The sequence below is a fragment of the Syngnathus scovelli genome, chromosome 21, assembly GCF_024217435.2.
Source record: "Syngnathus scovelli strain Florida chromosome 21, RoL_Ssco_1.2, whole genome shotgun sequence".
NCBI classification, from domain to species: Eukaryota; Metazoa; Chordata; class Actinopteri; order Syngnathiformes; family Syngnathidae; genus Syngnathus; species Syngnathus scovelli.
This window is the reverse complement of record NC_090867.1, coordinates 9,936,436-9,958,617: the sequence shown is the minus strand read 5'-3', so window position 1 is coordinate 9,958,617 and position 22,182 is coordinate 9,936,436. Positions and strand designations below refer to the sequence as shown.

General features: G+C 43.9%; 3 protein-coding genes across 5 annotated transcripts; 1 reads left to right on the top strand and 2 right to left on the bottom strand.

Moving 5' to 3' along the window:
* Positions 1 to 169: 169 nt before the first annotated feature.
* Positions 170 to 4,822, bottom strand: LOC125991662 (COP9 signalosome complex subunit 3). Of its 2 annotated transcripts, none has more exons than XM_068649490.1 (12): positions 4,739 to 4,822; positions 3,595 to 3,724; positions 3,218 to 3,330; positions 2,910 to 2,959; positions 2,591 to 2,683; positions 2,241 to 2,420; positions 1,972 to 2,112; positions 1,703 to 1,876; positions 1,483 to 1,569; positions 1,259 to 1,372; positions 1,100 to 1,180; positions 170 to 963 (listed from the first exon to the last, which is right to left on the bottom strand). In XM_068649490.1, the coding sequence occupies exons 2-12, from the start codon at positions 3,717 to 3,719 to the stop codon at positions 910 to 912; spliced, it is 1,212 nt and encodes a 403-aa protein (XP_068505591.1). In that variant the 5' UTR covers positions 3,720 to 3,724; positions 4,739 to 4,822; the 3' UTR covers positions 170 to 909. The 2 variants fall into 2 exon arrangements, with proteins under 2 accessions (XP_068505591.1, XP_049615892.1); XM_049759935.2 differs by lacking the exon at positions 4,739 to 4,822 and adding an exon at positions 4,410 to 4,661.
* Positions 4,823 to 5,273: 451 nt separating this feature from the next.
* LOC125991691 (5'(3')-deoxyribonucleotidase, mitochondrial) lies at positions 5,274 to 8,042 on the top strand. The gene is made up of 5 exons (XM_049760001.2): positions 5,274 to 5,954; positions 6,427 to 6,527; positions 6,702 to 6,762; positions 6,847 to 6,961; positions 7,076 to 8,042. Exons 1-5 carry the CDS (start codon positions 5,679 to 5,681, stop codon positions 7,213 to 7,215), a joined length of 693 nt encoding a protein of 230 aa, XP_049615958.1. The 5' UTR covers positions 5,274 to 5,678; the 3' UTR covers positions 7,216 to 8,042.
* Positions 8,043 to 18,883: 10,841 nt separating this feature from the next.
* Positions 18,884 to 20,492, bottom strand: LOC125991685 (dexamethasone-induced Ras-related protein 1). Of its 2 annotated transcripts, none has more exons than XM_049759987.2 (2): positions 20,101 to 20,491; positions 18,884 to 19,967 (listed from the first exon to the last, which is right to left on the bottom strand). In XM_049759987.2, the coding sequence occupies exons 1-2, from the start codon at positions 20,369 to 20,371 to the stop codon at positions 19,435 to 19,437; spliced, it is 804 nt and encodes a 267-aa protein (XP_049615944.1). In that variant the 5' UTR covers positions 20,372 to 20,491; the 3' UTR covers positions 18,884 to 19,434. The 2 variants fall into 2 exon arrangements, with proteins under 2 accessions (XP_049615944.1, XP_049615945.1); XM_049759988.2 differs by having other exon boundaries at positions 19,671 to 19,884; positions 20,092 to 20,492.
* Between the last annotated feature and the right edge of the window lie 1,690 nt (positions 20,493 to 22,182).

Here is a 22,182-nt window from a genome sequence, read left to right as displayed (position 1 = left end):
GCAAAGCCAATCATGCGTCAGGATTGGCCCATTCTTTCCAGAGGCGACATCCGCCTGTGTGAAGGAACTCATTGGTTAGATCATAAATCACCTGCCTTGCGTGCGTGCATGCATATAGTAGTACAATCTTCCTACATTTTTATGATACATATTTAACAGAGGCCTGACAGCAATTCGTCAACAGTTTATTACAGATCCACAGCTGCAAAGCTTCCAAATGACATGACGGTTTGGTTATATCCGTTGACTTGACTTCTTGTAATGACGAGCTGTCAAAACGATTTTCTGTACAGTGCTCTAGGGACCTCTAGTGGAGCCGACCTATTATTAAAAAAAAAAAAAAAAAAAAGAGCGAAAGAGAAAGAAAAACAAAACACTGCGCCTGATTGTGACTCGAGTTTCGGTGTGCAGATTCGCGAGTGATTATCTGCTTTCTAAACAAAAGCAAGAGGGGAACTATCATTGCAGTCGTTACAAATGTAGATTATGGCGGTAGGGACATTTATTCCTTGGCAGCCAGAGATGTATTACCTTTTAATACCTTCTAGTTACATCCATCATGCAGCAGATTATTCACAAATATGCTTGGAACAAAAAAGTCCACTTTTTATTATTGTGTCCTGTGATAACGTAGCAGTGTCACGCTAACCTCAACATTGATAAATAAAACACTGACAAAACTTTTCCAATTCCTGTAAAGATCGCTTTGTATTCCTTCAGAAACTGAGAGGAAAGAATAACCAAATTCACCACCATTTCAAACAATTAAACCTTCCTTAACCAATGTCCTTATGCAATAGAATATTTGTTTTTCCTCTTTAAAAAAAAAACAAAAAAAAAACACAATCCAACCCATCCATGGAAGAATGTATTGGGGGGCTGCAGCATTTTCTGGCAGTCTAAGGCCCCTCAGGAGTAACTTGATGTTTTGCTGCCAACATCATCCTCCTGCGTTCCCATACTCTTAAATAAACATAAAAGTCACATGTTAGATTGAAATTCTAGAAATGCTTCCAAATGAACTGAAATGTTCCATTTGAAAGGCCAATGGTGGATAGTCCAACTGCAAATGTATCAAAGAAACAATCATGCGTCTCACCTTCTGCACAAATTGTGGGTTAACTGTGATTTCTTGATCCATTGATTTTAGTTTCTCATCAAGTTCTATACATTTCAACATCTGAAAATGAAAGCGCAAGAATTTTTTCATGGAGGGTCTTTGAGTATTTTGGACGGTTACACTCGTGACATTTCTCACCTCTTGGTCAATTTTGTGGAGCATTGCTGGATTGTTGTATTTTTCAGGGTTGTCGTGGAAGCACACCATGCCGTCCTTTTGGTTAATGCTAGCGTAGATCTCACCATCTTCAATCTGCTCACAAGCCCACAGCAGAATGAAAAGAAAAGAAAAGAAAAGAATTCAAAGTTAACTGTTGCAAGTGTCTGCGTGTTGATGCTGTCGCTGCGGATGGATGACCTCACCATGTGTAAGACGTATTTCTCGGCCTCCTGAGGCCCTGAAAGCTGCACCCGACTTGCCATGTCTTGCAAAGACAACGTCAGAAAAGTCTGCAGGCAGATGGCACTCGATTTACTCTATAATATACTAAATATGAAAAAACTGATGATGCTGTCTTAGACAGGTTTATCATCACATCATAGCCCCCCCCCCCCCCCCCCCCCCACACACACACACACACACCTTTGTTAGCCTCTGGATGTTCTTTTTGTAGAGGGAGGAGAGGCACTGCTTGACCAGGCCCGTGTTGTTATCTCTCGTGAACGTCTCGCTGTGTTTGTTGACTACGCTGCGCAATTCCGTCGGGTTGTTGGTGGTGTAAACCTGAGCCAGCTCATGGTAGGCGTTGCTCAGGGGCTGAGGAAAAGCAAAAGGAAGGGAACAAGTGTCAACTGGTCTCCACACGGTCGTTGGCTTTCAATTCCAATCAGTGTTATTACGTTTGCCCTTACCTTGATAAACCTCCCTACGATTTGCGAAGTGTATTTGGGCAGCTGCTGCACTTTGCCATGAAGGATGAGTGAGACCAGGATGTATTTCTTGTAGGCTTCCAACATGATGTGGCTTACGGCCATGGCTGGAGTCGTTATTGCCTCAAAGTGGTGAAAACAAATCAAATCAAAATCACTTCTTCGTTACGCCTGGACCAAATCTTATTCAACATTGAAAAAGAAATGTAGAAGCAGCGCTGTGGATGGAATGCGGCAGCGGTCGTTCGTACCTGTTCGTAAAAATACAGTGCTCTATCGAAATTTTTGAGGCCCATGTAGATCATGCCACCGTAGTAGTAGTAACATAAAAAGTGCTTTGCGTCGTAAGCTCCGTTCTCCTTGCAGATGTCCATCATGTCAAGCTCGAGGAAGGGCAGGGCCGGCTTGAAGCACTTTGCTAACAAGCACAGCTGGGGAGAACACGGGACAAGCAAAAGGCAACTCGTCATCGAAAGAAAAACAATTGAATCAGATATGAAATTCGATTGTAAGAAAACATCTGAAAAACATACAGTCCACTTTGTGAAGCGTCTGCGGGCGACTTCAACCACACAATGTTATTTTGCCAGAGATGACTCACCTGACACAGGTCAGCGTGAACTGAGGTAAGTTGGTTGGTGTTCATCTGCATTTTGTCTATTGCCTGTTTTAGGATGACGACGCCCCGCAATGGCTGTCACAGGGTAGGAAAGAAAGACTCAAATCTTCCAACTCAAATACGGGCCGCACTTTCAAATGTGTTCAAATATTTAGCAGAGGAGGAGGACAAAAGAGATGATTCTGACTCAATGTGGAATCCAGAGCATCAACAATGCTATTATGAAAAAGGATATTGTTTACATTGTCTCTGTATAATGACCCTCTAATGTACAAAAAAAAATGTAAACGTGCAAGCTTACCTGTTTCCGCTCTACAAGGGCATTTGTCAACTGGTGGCAGAGACCAGCAACTACGCGAGGACACAAAATCAGTAACATTTGTCAGGTTCATTCAAATTTAAAGAGATCCATTTGGTCAAGCCGAGGTCAGGGACATCATGTGACAAACATGAATAAACAAATTAGAGCGAGACCGATGTTTCTTTTTTACAGGGCTGATACATTAACCATTATTAGTAGTCACGGAGGCCGTTAACTGATCATTGAATGTCATCGAATGACTGCCAGAAGCGCAAATGAGGGCAAAATGTTTGGTCGACAGGACTTACAAGTGTCTGTTGCATATCTGATGTGCTCGCCATTGCAAGTACTGATGAATAGTTGGACTTGGGAGAAAAGGGTCTCAAAGTCTGGGATGTTTGGCATGGAGAACTTTACAAATCTGTAACACAGTCACAAGGACAGATCAGCAAGGCAAAGCAAATCTAATAAAAACACACACACACACACACATTCGTGATTGTTGTCTTATTCTAATTCTTTGGCACACTGTTGACAGAATAATTCGCTCGATGAAGATAAAGGACAGGATGGAAACAGGAGCCATGACAGTCGAGCTAATACTGGAGCGGTGCAATAAAACCGCAGCCGACCACTCCGGGGAATGGAATGAGTCATGACTTGCACGGACGGGGGAAGCACTCACAGCACAGCCAGCACACCGAGGGAGTGCTCCTGAATGTCCAAGGCTCCCAGCACCGTGTCCAGGTGCGACAGGTTCTTGGCCAGCAACTCCCCGCTCTTGTTGATCAACTCGCACAGCTGAGTCATCTGGCCTACAGAGGAAGAAATGACAGTGGCACATACAATCAGCACTTTCAAAACAAGAGATGCACTTTTTTCAGACCGAGTACAACTACTGTGTTTTGATCATGACTAGTTCCAGGCACCCATTGAGATGAAAAAGTGAGACCTGAATGAAAGCAGGGGAGAATAACACAAGAATTCTGTGCGAACGCAATTGCGTTATTGTCATTAATGATCACGCTAAACAACAGACGGGGAGCCCATTATTTGACTTATAAAACATTTGAAAACATTCAACTGTAGATATATACATTTAAACCAGTCGCTCGCTCGCTCGGTCAACTCTCCTGTCAAGGCCTTCGCAAAAGCCAGCTGCAAGAAGGCGAGAACCAATCAAATGACTTGATTCCGTTCGCCAGCCAATTACGCGAGACCAGGGTGGGACTTCCGGTGGACAGTGCCCAGAAAATATTTTCCAGACCAGACCGAGAAAGTATCATTTGAACATTTTGTTGAAATAGCTACCAAGCCCCCATGTATCCACGTTCATCATATGTAAAAACACAAGCATGCATACTCTTACTGGCAGCCAGAGTCTCGATCGGGCTCTATTAATGATGAGGCAAAGAGAAGTTGGCTATCGGCAATGCATAGGGTAGCATAAGCATGCTAACTATCTGCTACTTCCCATACGAATGAGTTGAGCGAGCCTACCTTGAGCGGAAAGCTGCCGCACATTGTTTACAAACTGCTCCAGGGCTGAAGCCATTATATAATGGATCCAATATGGGGGTAATTTCCACGGTTTTTCATTCAAACGTCAGAAACAACTCCGTCCGTACTGAGACAGGGGCCACACAGCCGCCACTCCGTATTCTCGCGATACCCAATGAAGTGAACGGACTGTGACGAGATTTTTTAAGTACGCGATTTTTTTTTTTAAAGGGCCAACCTTGGCACTTGGACGACAACATACGATTCACAGAAAGCACTCATTTCTGTCGCAGGGATGCGATCAGTTAGTCTGTCAAAGATTCACTTACTCAATAGTACGCATGATCTGAGTGATTATAAAAGCCTATTTCGGCTAGATTCATGTGGCTATCGCTTGAAGAAAAAGGAACTGACGTGTGGACAAAGATGTTCTAAGAGAGTAGATGCTGCTGGGAATATGGTTCATCGTCCCCCCCTCCCAATCGATTGAATCTTTGCCCGTCAGTAATATCTTTCAGATGTAACAAATAAACTGTGATAAGCTCAACTAAAAAAAAAAAAAAAGGATGCTGTTTTGGAAGAATGTAGTTTGTGGTTTTGCCGGGAAGAAACGAGTCAAATCCTAATCTTGTCATAATGTTTTCACAAGAGTAATTTTGTGGAAAGCAAGCCACGATTTCTAGGAGCTTCTAGGAGCGTAAAACAGAAACGACTGTGCTGATTTTTACACTTGACTTTGTTTATTCGCAGTAACATATGCAAACAAACAAAAAAATCCTCAATAACAATCAGTTACAATAATAATATTAATGATCACGTTTGTTTTGTTTCCAAGAATCAACGTCGTATCATCTCGTTTCGACAGAACATCTTTGTTCTCTGCATTCTGCAAGGCAAGCCAATACAGAACAGTTTGTTCCGAGTTCCGTCCAACTTCGGCGTTGGACCTATGAAATCATATTGTACCGCTGCATCCCGAAACTGCTATTGTCTTCCAAGTTGACAACTTGTTAGGTGATGGGGAGCCGTGGGACATTTGACAATACGTTCGCAAGCGACTCAGTCCGACCCCATGCGGCATAGGCCTGTCACGTTTGACCCGTGCGCCGCCGCCGCCACCGCCGCCGCCGTCTACTCAGCTTCAAAGCTAACGTCAAGATAGCATCCAAGCGGTGCAGATAACGCTGAAACATTATGCGGCGGACACAAAACGTCAAGAGAAGACGAATGCAATCCATGCATCGTGCATGAAAACGGGGTCCGTCTTGGATGCGAACCATCACAATGTTAGTGTGGACCACGCGTCGTCTACTGGGAAGAGGAAAAGCGCTGCTCACTAACACATTTCAAGGAAGCTGTGCAAACATGACCCATGAGAAGAGACTGCGGGTGCTGGTTGACATGGACGGCGTGCTGGCCGATTTCGAGGGGGGGTTCTTGAAGAAGTACCGGGCCAGGTACCCGAACGAGCCCTACGTCACCCTGGAGGACAGGAGAGGCTTCTGGGTTTCCGCGCAGTACGGAAGACTCCGAAGTGATCTCTGTGTAAGCCAAGCGACATGCCATTGCTCAGCATCATCAATCAATCAATCAATCAACCAACCAACCAATCAATCAAATTAATCAATCAATCAATCTGCACCATTTCAAGTTTCAAAAGTCATGAGATTCACGTGACGCATGACAATTTATTTCATTTCTACCAAATACCTATAAATCTCTATTATTGGAGCACCTAATACGTATTTAGATTGGTGTTCATACAATAGAAAATAGAATGGAAATTAGTTAAGGAGCTAGCTAAAGTTTTTGCAGCATAAATGCAATGGATAATTAAAGATTTACTAGACCAAAAAAAAACCTAAAAGTGCAATTGGAAGACGTTATCGATATTTACTTCCTACAGTAGTAATTATGCAAGACAAGCACTTAAGGATCTAAATCATGCTGCATGCACAACTATTGTTATCTCTTGATAATAAACACCATGCAGGTGGGTTTTTCTTTTTATCTCTAGGAGAAAGCCATTAGCATCTGGGAGTCCAAGGGCTTCTTCAGTGAGCTGGAGCCCCTTCCTGGTGGGGTGGAGGCAGTCAAGGAGATGGCCAATATGGACAAGTAGGTTCATAACTACATGGCGAGTAGCTCAATGTAAACACCTTAACAATATCGACATCAAAACAGTTGTTAATTGGGTAATAATCATTGCACTCTGTGTGCATCAGCAGCTTAATATGAAATCATTCAAACTCCTGTTGTTTAGTGTCCTTTTCCCACCTTTCCATTCCGCAGCACGGATGTCTTTATTTGCACCAGTCCGATCAAGCATTTCAAGCACTGCCCTTATGAGAAGGTATGCGATCCAATTGTTCCTTTGAGTATTCATAACAGCATGGCTTTTCCTCTGTTTTGTGTGTGTGTGTGTGTTATCTTCTAGTATGCGTGGGTAGAAAAACATCTGGGTCATGACTTCCTGGAGCAGGTCATTCTAACCAGAGACAAGACGGTGGTCAGCGGAGACGTCCTCATTGACGACAAGCCTGATATTTTAGGTCAGTGAGCTTGAATGGGATTGGTTGAGTCTGTCCATCACAGCTCATCAATATGTCATGTAATATTTCCGCTCATGCCGTAATATTTCATAAGTGTCCTGATCTGGTGCGCAGGCGTGGAGCCCAAACCCACCTGGGAGCACGTTTTGTTCAGTGCCTGCCACAACAAGCACCATCCCGCCAAGCCTTGCCAGAGACGCTTGCTGTCCTGGTCTGACGACTGGAGAGCCATCCTGGACAGCAAAAGGCAGTGAGCTAGCTCTTTCAATAGGGCCCCCGACCGACATCACCAGCAGCCTTCGAGTTGAGATGTCTTACCGCAGTCGACCACAAGTGGGCGCGCTAAGACTGAAACATGTTTCAATCAAGTGAAACAAACATACAGTAAGGAAGGAGTAAGCCGGCCGGCCGGCCAGCCGGACAGTAGTGTACTGGGAGAAATAGACCAAAGTGAAGTTAGCGGCTAAATGTCAAGGTGATGTGCTCGTGTAAGAATAATGGTTTGACAGTTGCCAATTTTGCAGAGGTGCTCGAAGAAAACCAGTGGTAACACACCATCAGTACGCGCAATACACAAACAGAAGAAAACCACATGCGCCTGTTTTTCTCTTTCATTTAGTGTCTAAAAACTGGTGAGAAACAAATGATTTGTCTTTTTTTGGTGCTACTTTGCTTTTTCAACACCTATGCATTTCATTAACGAGGCCTATTTGGTTGATTGTTATTTGGCCTCATAATCAAGTTGAATAGCTGAACGTGAAAGGCGGCGGTGATGCATGCTGTTTAGTTTCAAATAAAAGGTAGTCAAATAGGACGGATTTTTTGAAGGATTTCACGACTAAATATGAAGAGGTGATTCATTTTTAGAAATGATCTGTGCTTTACATTTACAGTACATGCTGAAATGTCCTGTTTTCTATGTGTTTCACCCAAAAAAGTACTGTAACGTGTCATTGTTTACAAAAAACAATTTAGGGTTGCGTTTAAACAATTTACCATTGAGTGGTAAAATACCTCCAAACAGTTGTCAATGTGTATTAACTCAAAATAGCCTCTATAATAAAACCACATTTCAAGTCTGTCTCGCAGTTTTTCTCACTTTAGTTTGAATATCTGATAAATGCAGTTTCTCATTTCATTGCTATTTTTGTTATACTTCCAAACTTTGAAAGATTTTGTGGGAGTTCAATATAAACTAGATTTATAGTTGTAGAATGTATTAGTTGGAGGGTGTGCATATTTACACACTCATGGCACTTTTCATCTTGAATGATTAGTGTTAGTGGGATGGTGTTTCAACAGGGGTGTGTAGACTTTTTAAAAACTCGATCAAAAGCCCCCCCCCCACAAAAAAAAAACTAAATAAATAAATAAAAATGAACTACTGTGACTCATGGAGCCTTGCTTAGGTTCTAATGCTGCTTTGATGCAAGATTAGGTACAGGGTGTCCTCCAATCTGAGCAGCACACGATGAAATCAACTATCAAGGCATTCTAGAGCAAAATGTGCTTTGCCTGCAGTGTGAGAGCGAGCACTTGACCTCACCTGCAGGTCATGTGTCCGCCAACAACTTGACATAGTAAATGTTTGTAGTGATTTCTTCCAAATGTTGTGCAACAAACTATTGAAGGGGAAGTCACATTTTCTGTTATAGATCTATGTTAATATCACACAACAAATGACTTGCACGTTATCATTTGAGTTGCTGACCAATGACTAGCAGCATGATTCTAGCAAAAAATGTACAGCTTGCATAGTATTTGAGCTCTTTGGCCAACTAGGTCAGCTGTGGAAGAAAGCGCACGGTTCCAACTGAGCGCCTTCCTGATGGCCGTGTTGACACAAGGGCCGGGCCGGGCCGGGCCGAGTTCAATCTCGGCCAAGCACCCGACCGACGAACATTCTGCACTGCAGTTACTCCTCAAATAGATGTACGTATTCTTATTTTCAACTTCAACACAGTGCTTGAATATACAGAGGGGGGGAAAAAAGGAATCACTTCAAGACAATCTGCAGCTACTTATTGTCCTTAAGTAAACCATCGTTTTTCAATCAGCCTGATTGAGTGCAGTTAGTCGAGGACACGAGTAGCTAGCAGCAGGATGCTGAATCTACTGCATAAGAGCTCGCGTGCGCCGCATTTCATGCTCTTAAGTGGACTTTTAGATGGCTGTTTCTATTAACATCCAGTTTGTGTGCATTAGCAGTGGTTTTTTTTTTATGGGCTACTTACTGTATGAGAACAGAAAAGGTCAGAGAAAAAGAAGCACATTTGACAAAAACCGTATAGTTGTGTTGGCAGGCAGTAGTTGGACTTTAAAGTGAATGTAGCGCTCATTTCCATAACACGATAGCGATGGAAAACATATTGACTTGGTTCCAAAGGACATGTCATATGTGTACGTAATCTATTTGTTTCAGGCTTTCTGATTTGTACGTACAATGTGCCCCGCAACATGTCTGGACATGTTGTGCTGTCCTCCTTCCAAAGCATCGTGAAGAACTCAATCAGAACAAACCGATCTGAAATGTGTCCCCCCCCAACCCGGTGTTTGTTCCAAACGGAATAATAACAATGAATTCAAACATGCAGCACATATTGTGGCATGGCTTGACAGTCATCGGTCGAGTTAATTGGAATTGTTTTGCTCATTTGAAAAGAACATTAACACATTACTACATAAGAAAAAAGTTAGTCCCCACCAAGAATTGCATTTTTGGGGGGTTATTTATCTTTGTGGTAAAATTTAAAAAAAAAATCAACGACCATGTTTTAGTCTTGCAGTGATTTACATTGATTGATTAAAATACTGGCAGCTCTCTAAATTGGATTACGGCAGCTTAAGTTACATAACTGTTTTAAATGTTGAATAATATTTGTCACCAAAGATTTTGAATATTAATGTCCATCATCAATTAAAATGTTTGAGAAAATTCTCTTCTTTGCTGAATTAGATGAAGTGATTAAAATCCCTCTGCAGGATTATTACCTAACAAATGAATCATCTCAATGCTGTAATTGATGAATGAAAATATAACATCATTAGCCATTTTAATACTCACGTCTTTGCGATCAAAAGCGTCATTAGTCTGCTCAGTAGCGCTATATGGTCAGTGTCAGGCCCAAATTTGGTCAATTTCATACTTTTTAGCTTTGCAAATGGATGCAGTCGGTCAGTCCCTATGCGGGTTCGCTACCCGTACAAACGATCGACTCCGACAACGAAAGATTTCGAGACGTTTTGTCGTCGCGCTACAGTTGTTTGCCGCGGTGACTCCTGACGAGAGCGGCCGAGAGACAAAAAATAGAGGGAGGCTTTGCTCTTTGGAAGTTGCCAGCGTGAAAACTGGATTTTTCGTTTTTGGAAAGCCAGCAATGGCATGATATTAAATGGGGCCCTCTTCAGAAGAAACATGACATAATCAACATTTCCATCTCACGTACAGAGAAACCTGAGGAGATTTGAAGAAGACGACACACAAGCAATCTTGTTGTTGACTGCTGGTGATTACACACTGATTGGATTCATTTATGTCAACGTTTGAAATCAGGGCCCACTTGGTTGAAATAAAGTCTTAAAGCCTCGGATTGGGAACGTTTCAAGCAGCTCTGTGCTTTTTCAACTACTGACGGAGGCTGAAGGCTATTGAATCAATAGCAACAACAAAATAAGAAAAAACATCTAAGATTGCTTTTTTTTTTCAAGGGGACAATCTCACCATCACAGCCCGACAAACACTCTGGGCATATCACGAGGGGGCAAAGAGACGGACTTGATGCCCAGACGGAGAAATCAGGTGATACAGGAACACAAAACAAAAGCCAGATCAAAACACACTTGGCTGCAAAATCATGCTACAATAGCCAGTGCAGGGCAGGGCAGGGCAGGGCAGGGCAGGATATGTTCCAGACAAGCAGATGACTGGCGCGGTGTTGTGTGACAAGCGAGCGGACCGGACCGGGCCGGGCCGGGCCGGGCCGGGCCAAAAGAAGAAACGCAGCAAGGCAAACCCAAAGCAAAAACACAATGCAAACCAATGTCAGCGTTGCGCATAATAGAAGAGCAAACATGATGCTCCTGCTACTTTTTCCTATTGACTTTCCTTTTGTTTCCTTTCCTTACCTTTGCCCGCAGCCCTGTCTGTTTATAGACTTCCCCGTCTAATTGCTTTATGGCAGCAATGGAAACAGACACACGGAGCGGAGCGGAGCGTGTTGTAATCTCATTTTCACACATGCTCATTGGAACATCAAAACAGAGATGGCATTTTTGCAGCTTTCCAGGAAGTTACTGGGCTATATTAGGAGTTCGGCCAAGCAACGGAAGCAACAAAAACAATGGAGGGGGTGAGCTACGTTACGTACTCTGTGTTTTGAGCAAAGAGTACATGAAACTATCAAAATGGATGTACTACAATGGATTGGGAAAAACATCATCTAGCTTTAAAGGTAGCTAGCGGACCACTGTTATTTTCTTTCCAAATGTAGTATTTCAATGGCGCTATCAAAAACATTTCAACTCATCATGTATTGCAGCTGTTGTCAAGCAGTATAGAAATATTTGATGATGGGTAGCATGCATTGTCAACGCTGAATGCATCCAATATAACTTTGAATCATTCATTCATTCCAGAAAAACAACAACATTCACATGATCCCCTTGTCTGCATCCTGCCAAAATGATAACCGCGTGCTGCGGAGTGAACGATTTCTTTCTTTTTGAAACTAAAGACTAGCCAGATGGATGCGTGGAGAAACTCAATACAGACGATCGATGTTGCAGGGAGCAAGTAGACTAAAGGCACCAACTAACCGCTTGAGTAAGGCTCTTTTTTTCTCCTCACTAAATAGCGGAAAGATGAGAAAAAGGATACGCTCGTAAAATGAATTGAAATGTAGTGATATTCCATAAATCCATTCCAACGCCACATAATAGGGATGGATATTGTAATTGACGAGCCAATTGCGTCCTTTCTTGGATTGCCGACAAGCGCACGTGCATGCTGACTTGTTGGATCTGAGTTTGCAGAGTGTTGACGTGCCGTTGTTGCAGCAGCAACAGATGAGTCACATTTGGCTGGCTCAGGCTGTGGGCCTGGCTCGGTGCCGCTTGGGCCGACTGTATCTTTCCTTTCCTTTCCTTTCCTTTCCTTTCCTTTCCTTTCCTTTCCTTTCCTTTCCTTTCCTTTCCTTTCCTTTCCTTTCCTTTCCTTTCCTTTCCTTTCCTTTCCTTTCCTTTCCTTTCCTTTCCTTTCCTTTCCTTTCCTTTCCTTTCCTTTCCTTTCCTGCATGTGTGCGCATGCAGGAACAGGACACGGTGTTTTTGCACGGCTCGGGCGCATTGTGGGTGGAAGTCAACACAGAAAGTAATTAGTGAACAAACACCTACGCTTGCCGACTGATAAGCCGCAAAGATAATGAATGACCTGTCATTCTCATTTCATTCATATTTGAGCCTTCGAATCATTTTTGTATCATTCTAAGTAGAGATACCACGAGAGCAACTTTGGTGTGTCTTTCAAAAAGGTCGATTCAAAAAACGTTTACAAGAAAAAAGGTTGCTTTTGGAAAGCTCTGTCTGTATTAACACTTGTAATCATGCTCAATTGTGCTCATTTGGCCTGGTGCTTGCTTGCCTGCTTGCTTGCTTGAAAATGATCCATCATTCCCTTCCTGGTACGGCTTGATCTTTCCTGCAGATGAGGGATGTGAGGGAGAACTTGAGGAAGGATTTCATTGGAATGTTTGGATTTATGTGGATTCTTTTTACACCCAGTTGGGAGAGAACAAAGAGGGAAGACGCTGTCAACTAGCGCAAGCTGTTTGGATTGCTTGTTCACCATTCATTTGCAATCCATTGTGTAACGGGAAAGAAGAGCACACGCTGTTTGTTTGTTTGTTTGTTTGTTTGTTTGTTTGTTTGTTTGTTTGTTTGTTTGTTTGTTTGTTTGTTTGTTTGTTTGTTTGTTTGTTTGTTTGTTTGTTTGTTTGTTTGTTTGTTTGTTTGTTTGTTTGTCTTTCACCTGCTAGGTGCGGCGCGTCAAGACCACCATCTTAAATGAAAAGCCATCGATTGATTGCTCATGCGGAACATCTTCACATTAGACTCGCTGACGTCTCGTCTTTCCCTCGAGAAGATGATTTCTGAGAAGAAGGCACTAACTGTGTTTGACCTGACACACAGGCACAAAGAATGTGTCTTTTATTCTTCCACATGTCAGCCAGCCAGCCAGCCAGCCAGCCAGCCGTTTGCTCACATTAAACCATTTAGCTGCAACAATGCTTTGGTTGTCCATCTGGAAACGTTCCGACTGATGTTGCTACACCAATAGATTGGAGTTTTCAAGTTGAACTTTGATGAGGTGAACTCCAAACCAATGGCCATGGTGGGAAGCGTAGGACCATTCCATCAAAGCAGTCATTTGTGTACTCAATGTCAAATCAAATCAAAGCAATTGACTCTTTCACAAGACATGTTCTAATGTTGACAAGGAGAGCATCTAAATGAGATTTTTCATCAGTTAGCATGACATGTGCAAAATAGACTATCATCAGTCAGATGGGGGAGGCGAAGGGATGGCTCCACACTTGACTCACTCGTTCAAGTAACACGTTTGAAATATCCATTTCTATTTCAAGCTCTTCTCTTCAAATAGAGCTCCACCCGTGGTGTGAAAACGTAAAGACATTTTCTGAGTTGGGTGGTGGCATTTTCACAAGGAAATCCACAATGGTAACGTTCCAGGAAGCATGGAACATGAATAAGAGCTTTAAGCATTTTGGAATCATACTCAATCCAATCAAATAACCGCTCAGTCGTTTATTATTAAGTGAAAAGAGTTGTTTTCTTCTCTGTATTTATAATTGTTTTTTTTAATCTTCAATTTGGATCTGAAGACTCGCCGTTTGATTTACAGTGGCCTTTTTGACATCCTATTGGCTTTGTATTCACTCTTTACATAATCCGTGGACTAGTTCCTTTCATCATGCGTGCGTGTGTCAGAACAAGGCATTCAATTCTGACTCAACTGGCCGTGGAAGGAAAATTGACACGTTGACGTCTTTTCCTCAACAGATGGAGGTAACCACACAAAAAAAGCCTCTCGCCGTGCAAAGCGGCCAGACTATGCCAAGACTCCGCCGCCGCCGCAGCCGCAGTGTGTGTTTGTCTGTGTGTACGTGAGTGAGTGAGTGAGTGAGTGAGTGAGTGAGTGAGTGAGTGAGTGGGAAATCTTTTAAATCCGTTGACAGAAATATAATGGCGGGCGCCGGGTGTCGTCATCAATGCTATGACACGCCATCTGTGCCTTTGCAGATTGGTTGATTATTGTGAGCAAATATATAAGGATAGATGGGATCGAATGTTGGTCCACTATGCAGAAGATTGAATTTTGAAGCCACAGGCCCTGCCTCCCCCACATTCACACATGCATACTGCAAAAACAAGATAAGCTGATGTGGAGCCAACCTGGTCCGGTCCTGTCCACTTTGACCCACACTAACACTTGTTCACTCACTCTGAAGTTGGCAGTCAGTCCATTTGCTCCCACCCAAGAAATCAGGAGGAATGTGCATGCATACGGGCGGTCAAAATGAAACCAAAGAATGATTGTTATCAAGCTTCTGCAGACCTTGCTCATTATCTGATCTTTTCAATTAGGTGAGGGAGACATACAAAACATGCAGGACCCGACCGGAGTTGCCTACCCATGGTACATAGTATGTTGTTTTTTTCAAAATTTGGAGAAAAATCCTAGCTCCGCCACTGCAATCCAGAAACCAAGTCCATGTTCAAATTGTTCGTGTCCTCCATTAGAATCAAATGATTGGAATCGATTGACTGAGACTTTACAATGAAAAATGATAGGAAGAAATCCTGCATTCATCATTGGGCAGAATTGAGCTTTGGAAGATGCTCGACCTGACCCAAACAGGAAAAAGGTGACGCCATTGGAATTAGATTTGGTCTCCCTCCCACTGGGCTGGAAAGAATGCCCTCAACTATTGAGTGAAAACTGAAAATAACCAAGCGTTATGACACCAAATCAAGCATATCGAGAAGGGATTCCGCTTTTTCCTCTTATGAAAGCTTTTCGTGCTTTTGTTAGGAGCAGCTCCTTAGCGGAACACAAAGTCAGAAAATTGGACACAAAAAAGAATCCTTCAAAGCGTCTTTTAGTGTCATTTTGTCTCTGTAGGAAAAGCCGCTTCAATGCTCGTCCTATTGGGACTTTTATCAATGCTGTGACGTGTCCAATTGAATGCTTCAAAAGATGAACGCAGTGGGCATCCAGGATTGAAACATCCTCTTCGTTTATCGAGGAACATTTTTGGAATTGCTACGTTACATATAGCCGGCCGGCCGGGCCAGCCAGCCAGCCCATCAGTCGGTAGTGGCGGCATAGATTTGAGAGATGAGAGCTTTATGATGTCATCACAGTCAAGGGAAACGTTACCAGGGCAACTGAACAGCTATAAAAGTCACAAGATGAAGTCCTCCTTTTTGATATCCCCCTCAGCTGCATTCATTGTTTGTAGGGACAGACACTTGTTTTGCTGACGTCAGCATTTAGATGACCACAAAAACAATGGGGGACTGCTGAGTAGCCTGCCGGGTCCAATTAGGGTTTTCAAGACAGCATGTGTTTATTTTTGTTTATGCTATCGCAGACTTTTGTCAATTTGGTACCATTGCTACTCGGGCCAATCCAATCATACAAAAGCGCTGACGGAGCTACCGGCGGACACCGAAGCAGGCGCTAGGCCAGACTTTGCGTCAGGTCACATATTTACAACAAATGAGCCGGAGGGCTCGGTTTGTACACTGAGCCATGGATGGAAAATGTCAGCTTGATCGTTTCAACAACAGCGCCAGATGAATAGTAACTGTAGAAATGAGACATATCGAATAATAAAAGGCCTCAATATCAAATTTGGTTTCAAGCCTCCGACGCCTGGGAAGAAATCAGCCAGCGCGACGACTTCATCACAAGCGCCGCTCTCTCTCGAGTGACATCACCCGGTCGCCGTGCATCCAATCCATAAAGAGACCCGGACACGTCGGACGGAAGCATGCCTGCTTGTTTTGAGTCTGTGATGTCGTGCGTCAGTGGCTTGCAGCGGGAATTTGGATCAAAGCACCATATGTCGCCCGGTCATTTCATCTTCGCGCTTGATACATACGGGTCGCGTTCATTGTTGTCGTCGTCGTCGTCATTACCGCTGCTCCGCTTGCTGTCAAATGCAGCATTCCGTTCCAAAGTTTGGGCTCACTTGGAAATGTTCTTATTTTCAAAATAAAATGGGTATTTTTCGATGAGGAGAACATGAAACTAATCCGAAATACATTGTTATTGTGGCTGCATATCTACTTGGGCCCATTTTCAGCCCTCCGGTGGTCATTGAAAAGCTTGAAGAAAAAAAAAATCACTTCTTCTGACTGTATGCCTTCAAGTCATCTGAGACATACCTCATTAGATCTGCTTTGTGCTGTTGAATACACTCTTTATCAAATCACCAAGCAGTCACTAAATACAATGCCCTTGACTAAATAGCAAGACTCTCGAATCAAAGGTAGTACGCATTGCTGACATCAGAATGCTAAATTTAGAGGGCAGATGTAGTCACAAGCCCGCAGGAAGAGATAAACAAGAGTGCATGTGGGTGAAGGGATGCAAAATGTTGCTGCTCTCAAGTCCTGATGGGACCCATACACAATTAGGAAGCTTCTTACACGGCACGGACGCGCGCCGTGTTTATTTGGTGCCTCAAATGTGAGTCACATTGGCAGTTAGAAGAGGGTGTGCGCACTTATGCAAGCACATTTTTTTGTGAAATGACTTCATGTGAACTCTTTCTACAATGACACAAAATTTGAACACAGGGTGTGTAGACTTCCTGAAAGCTCAGAGTGTCCGTTGTCAAATTGAAAAGCCAATGGATGACTATCACTGCAAATGACTTCCTGTGGCTTAGTTAAACCTTAGCCAGAGTCAAGTCCGTGATTAGATGCGGAGGCCAGACGAGGATGTTAAAGGAAACCAGTGGGTTACTCAGTTACTTTGAAATGTGTGTACACATCCCACATCACTTCCAAGTGTCCTATTCATTTCCTGTTTCTTAGCATGACTTGGACATTTCATTAGCAAATGAACTGCAATCAATGAAATATTCATCGTCAAGACTTTTCTCCTAATTGCTTTAGCCAAAGCGCTTCAAATGGAAGCTGCAGTTCCGGGTTATGTCACTGTGTAATCACGCCCGCCGCCGCTGCCGCCGGTGTATGGGTTATATCACAAGAGTCTGGGCAAGGTCTGACTCCGCTGTCATGCTTGGCCGCAACATAAATAAATACATTACGCATCAAGACAGACACTAACCAGGAGACGCGTCTTGCCAATGACTTTTTTGTTTGAGGAGGCCCACCTGCTCTAGAAGAACATGAAAAGAAATATTCCCTGCAGCTGAATCTCTAATTACCACAAGGACACATCTAATTGTTCATTAGGACTGTTTGTGCAATGTTCCCAGCTCGTAATGGTTTTTTTCTAAATGCAGCTTTTCTCTCGTATATTGAAGGCCAATTTATTCATGCCACAGATGTGTGTGTGTGTGTGTGCGCGCGCGCTCCAACACTACGGTTGAGACTACGGTGCACGGCAAAGAGAACGAGATCAATTGCTTTGATTGGCCAAGATTGCAGTCAGTTGTGTCCACTCCCACTACGGCGCAGACTCTTTTACATCTGCTGGTCTGTGTTAGAGTTTCAATATAAAAGTGACTTAAAGCAAAAGAAAAGAAAAGAAAAGACTTCGCTAAGGGGTGACTCATTTCATTTTTGTTGCCATCGGCTGCACAAATTGGACTATTACTTCACATACGACATTGCAACCGTAAACCTGATACTATGCCAAAGGTACTCGACAAGGGCTAAGTTGACATGGCAACGAATTTCTTTTGAGAAAGTTTCACATACACACGCTAATGTTCACACGAAGCTACAAAAACAAACATTGATAGATAAAGTGCCAGCACAAACACAGCATCCTTGAGTTGTGCCTCTCAGTACTCACATGTAGCCGGAAGAATTGCACGCACATTCCTCTTGTTTTTAATCCATTTTCACACTGAAAAAAAAGCAAAAAACAAAAGCAGTCATTTCCATATGTACATTTAAAAAGGCTTCTTTTTTTTTTTTTTGCCCCCCAAATTCAGTTTGCATTTAATGAAAAGCCTCACGTACTGCCAACGTTCACATGGACCTGCAAAAATCAATAATGCGATGCTTGGCCTGCAGTTGCCATGCCAGCGCAAACCTAATATCCTTGTGTTCAACCAATGGTGTGACATACTGCAATTGAAAGAAAGAAAGAAAGAAAGAAAGAAAGAAAGAAAGAAAGAAAGAAAGAAAGAAAGAAAGAAAGAGAAAAAAAGAAAAGTCCCTCAGCTTTCATTCCACATAGACACGGTTGAAGGCTTTGCAAATGTTGCTTTTCCTCCTCCTTTCCAATGCATTTGTCATTTGAATCCTACGCTGAAATCATCGAACGAAAAGGTGGTGATTTCTATTGGTATGCAACATTCTCAGCTGTTTCTCAAATGTCAAAAGATATGAGGAACACCACCACTCAACATGTTTGAGTGCATTTGCATACGGTTTCATCAATACTTCACTTTGTAACTTTGGGGTAGATGTTTGGGACCACTTTCTGAAAGTGAGCATCGTCGTCCAACTCTTAAGTAGGGCGTGCATGGTGTTTGTCATTTTGCCACCTGGACATTCATTCATTACCTGACGGTTGGATGGTACGCATTTGTCACGTAAACATCAATCGTCACATTCCCCCATGAAAGAATCGGGGATCTCATGTTAAGCAACACAATTGTTTGTGCTACCTGGAAAGAAATAGAAGAAGCCAACTTAGATTTGTAGGTAGTTTTGTTTTTATTATTGTCATGTTTTTTGCAAAAAGTGTCAGTCACAATAAATACATATACAGTACATAAAAATAGTGCCGATTGCAAATGAACATTCGAGTGCGGTTACATCAACCCAAAAATGTAAACATTACTCCTGCTGCTGCTGCTGCTGCTCCGGTCGAGGATGACGTCAACGACCACATTTATTTTGAAACTCGTGACGCGCACAAAGTACTGTGATGAAAAGTCACACGGTTGGCCAGAACAAGGGAACATTCTTTAAATCTGTGTGGGATGGGAGGGCAGTGAGTCGAACCCTGTCCGTATCCATGGTGACAGAGAGTTGTGCGTCGGCGCCTCCCTCCCTCCCTCCCTCCCTGCCTGCCTGCCTCGGACGGGCGCGTGCAAGCAGGTGCCAAAAAGTCCTAAACCTGGTTGCCTTTCCACGTTTTGTTTTTTCTTCCTTCCTTCCTTCCTTCCTTCCTTCCTTCCTTCCTTCCTTCCTTCCTTCCTTCCTTCCTTCCTTGACTTCCTTCCTTCCGTGGAGTCCTCTTAACTGATCACGCATCTTTCTTTATCTTTGGCTTGTCCTCCACCGACCGCCTTCTCTTTAATGTACATGAGGTCGCTGTGCACGCTGGGTCTTCGCGCGTACGGCGTGACCATGCCGTACGCCTCGCCCACGTCCTTCATCTTCTTGTTCTTCACGGACTTTCTGTGCAGCATGTCGCAGTATTGCAGCGACACCTTTCTGTGCAGGTCGGGGCTCATCTCGTGGGGCAGCTTCGCCAAGGTGAACAAGGCCTGGAACATTTGGTCGACGTTCTCGTTGCGCTTGGCGGAGATCTCGAAATAGGCGCACTTGTCGTCGTCGCCGTCCACCAGCTGCTGGATGTCGGCTCGCTGCACCTGGCGGTAGAATTCGCGGTCACCCTTGTTGCCGCATATGACCAGAGGCACGTCCAGGTTCTCTTTCATTTTGTTTTTCAGGCACGACTTGGTCTCGTAGATTTGACGCTTGAGGCGTTGCACCTCGTTGAAGGAGTCTCTGTTGTCCAAGCTGAAGACCAGGATGAAAACGTCGCCTGTGAGGGACAAAAGGAGCGAGTTGAGTTGTTTTGCAAGACGTGTGCAGGAAAGTCAAGAGCAGGAAAAGAGCAGTGACAAAGTGCGGGCGGGCGGGCGGGCGTGAGGTCAAATGAGCCAGGCGCAAAGTACCTGTCAGGATGGAGAGCCTCCGCATGGCTGGGAAGGGATGGTTGCCAGACGTATCCAGGATGTCAAGCTGGTAAACGTCCCCCTTGATGCTGTAGAGTTTCCGATGAAAGTCCTCTATCGTCGGCGTGTACTGCTCGTCGAACCTCCCGTTGAGGAAGCGGGACACAATTGCCGTTTTGCCCACTTTGGTGGAGCCCAGAATCACCATCCTGTAGCAGTTCTTGGCCGGGATGTCAAAGTCGCTTTCCGAGGGGGACATTTTCTTGATCATGCTGTCCTCCTTGGATGTGCGCAGCAGATCTTATGCAGAGACTGTGAGCTGCTGCTTTCTTGAGGCTCTGTCTGTCAGCTTGAGCGTGGGAGCTGTATTTAAGCGCGCGGGTGGCCCGCTCCTCCCTCCCTCCCTCCCTCCCTCCCTCCCTCCCTCCCTCCCTCCCTCCCTCCATCCCTCCCTCCATCCCTCCCTCCCTGCCCTAGACGTCAGCACTCAGTGAGATGAGAGGGTGGTCCGTCCGTCCGTCCATCCGTCCAACCCCATGTCCGTCCGTCCGTAGAGAGCAGTAAAAAGCTGAACCAAACTCCCACTAGTGCGTCAACCTTCCAATTCCCTAAATGTCACTGGAATCAAGTTTTCGGAATCTGCACGGACAGGGAGTCCTTTTCTTCGAGATCCCTCCTCCTCTCTAATCTTTGTCCTTACTGGAGAACTTGGTATATGCACCAAATACTCCACTAGTTACCAAACACCTCCTTGCACGTCTTCACGTGACCCATGAATAAATAAATAGAGTCAATGATTCCGTTTCAATCAAAATGTACGTACCTGGATCAATGAAATATGCCTAGTGCCGTTTTGCATCATTCGTAACACACAGGAGTGAAATGGTTTCAAGGAAAAACTATGGAGCTGACTCTCTCTCTCTCTCTCGCCATGACTCGGTTGGATTTGTTGAACGCCGCCAATGGCTGCAGTTAACCCACTGGCCATATGGGAGCGCTAAAAGCACAATGTTAAGCAGATGTGTGCAGCTGTCACACATCTGTTTGCTACTAAATGCAAGTCAAATGAAGTTTGCTTGATGGACATGCTTATGGTTGCATGTTTCATCATCTGAATTGTATCATATTGAGAGGCGAGCCACATTTAGCCTGTCTTCTACCACTATATGGAGCAAATGCAACTGGTCAAACTGGTTTCAGGGACTATTTTTTTAAAATAAGGTCAAATAAATAAATAGATCAATCGATCAATCGGATAAGACTCACCGTGAGATGACTTGGCAATGTGAGAAGTGACAGTGACCAAGACACAAAAGAAAATGAACCAACAAGCAGACTGATGAGACGAGGAACACCTGAACAAAGACTGAGGGAGCTGATTGGAGGACACAAGCGACTGGACAGACAAGCACAGGTGAACAAAGAAACAAAATGAACAAGACAACATGAGACAAAACCAAATCCATCCATCCATCCATCCATTTTCCGAACTGCTGATTTGGCATTAGGTAGGGTGACATAGTTCATAGATAACAGAAAGAAAAAAAAGAAAAAGAAAAAAAAAAAGGCTCGGCTACACGCAGTCATCAAATATTACCATGGACTCAGTTAGATCACTCAATCATGATCACGAGAAGGAAATGAGATTTTTGCAGGTCAGGGCGTGCGCATGTTGTGACCACCGAGTGCCCACGGTGACCTTTGTCAAGGACCGTTTGGAAGGACAGATGCTCTCGTCATTCCCCGTCTCTCCATTTTTTTCAAGCGGGATCGCCCTGCCCTATTGATTCCCTCCAAGTTCTGCGTGACCAGTAAATCTTATTGCGGATGATCAAAGTACACTGGCTTCCAAAAGTACTCCAGTTTCTTCTTCACCTATCGTGACCTTACAATCAGCAACTTGTCCAAAAATCAATGGCACCCATACATTGACCCATTGTGCACTTTTCAAGTCTCAGCTGTCCTCAAAAGTTTGCTTTCTTTCAGATGTCCTGAGCTTCGCTTTGCTCAGACAACACAGTCACTCGAAGTGCTTGACAGCTTTGTCACATGAGCCATCCACCCGAGTCACAACCTCAGCTT

Excerpts from the sequence above, each read along its gene's own strand:
- LOC125991662 (XM_049759935.2), bottom strand. The coding sequence starts at position 4,464 with ATGGCTTCAGCCCTGGAGCAGTTTGTAAACAATGTGCGGCAGCTTTCC. Across the intron at positions 2,960-3,217 it reads CAGATATGCAACAGACACTT|TTGCTGGTCTCTGCCACCAG; the intron begins GTAAGTCCTGTC and ends GTCCTCGCGTAG. Across the intron at positions 2,684-2,909 it reads CCCTTGTAGAGCGGAAACAG|CCATTGCGGGGCGTCGTCAT; the intron begins GTAAGCTTGCAC and ends ACCCTGTGACAG.
- LOC125991691 (XM_049760001.2), top strand. The coding sequence starts at position 5,679 with ATGCGAACCATCACAATGTTAGTGTGGACCACGCGTCGTCTACTGGGA. Across the intron at positions 6,763-6,846 it reads AGCACTGCCCTTATGAGAAG|TATGCGTGGGTAGAAAAACA; the intron begins GTATGCGATCCA and ends GTTATCTTCTAG. Across the intron at positions 6,962-7,075 it reads CGACAAGCCTGATATTTTAG|GCGTGGAGCCCAAACCCACC; the intron begins GTCAGTGAGCTT and ends TCTGGTGCGCAG.
- LOC125991685 (XM_049759987.2), bottom strand. The coding sequence starts at position 20,371 with ATGATCAAGAAAATGTCCCCCTCGGAAAGCGACTTTGACATCCCGGCC. Across the intron at positions 19,968-20,100 it reads GAGGCTCTCCATCCTGACAG|GCGACGTTTTCATCCTGGTC; the intron begins GTACTTTGCGCC and ends TGTCCCTCACAG.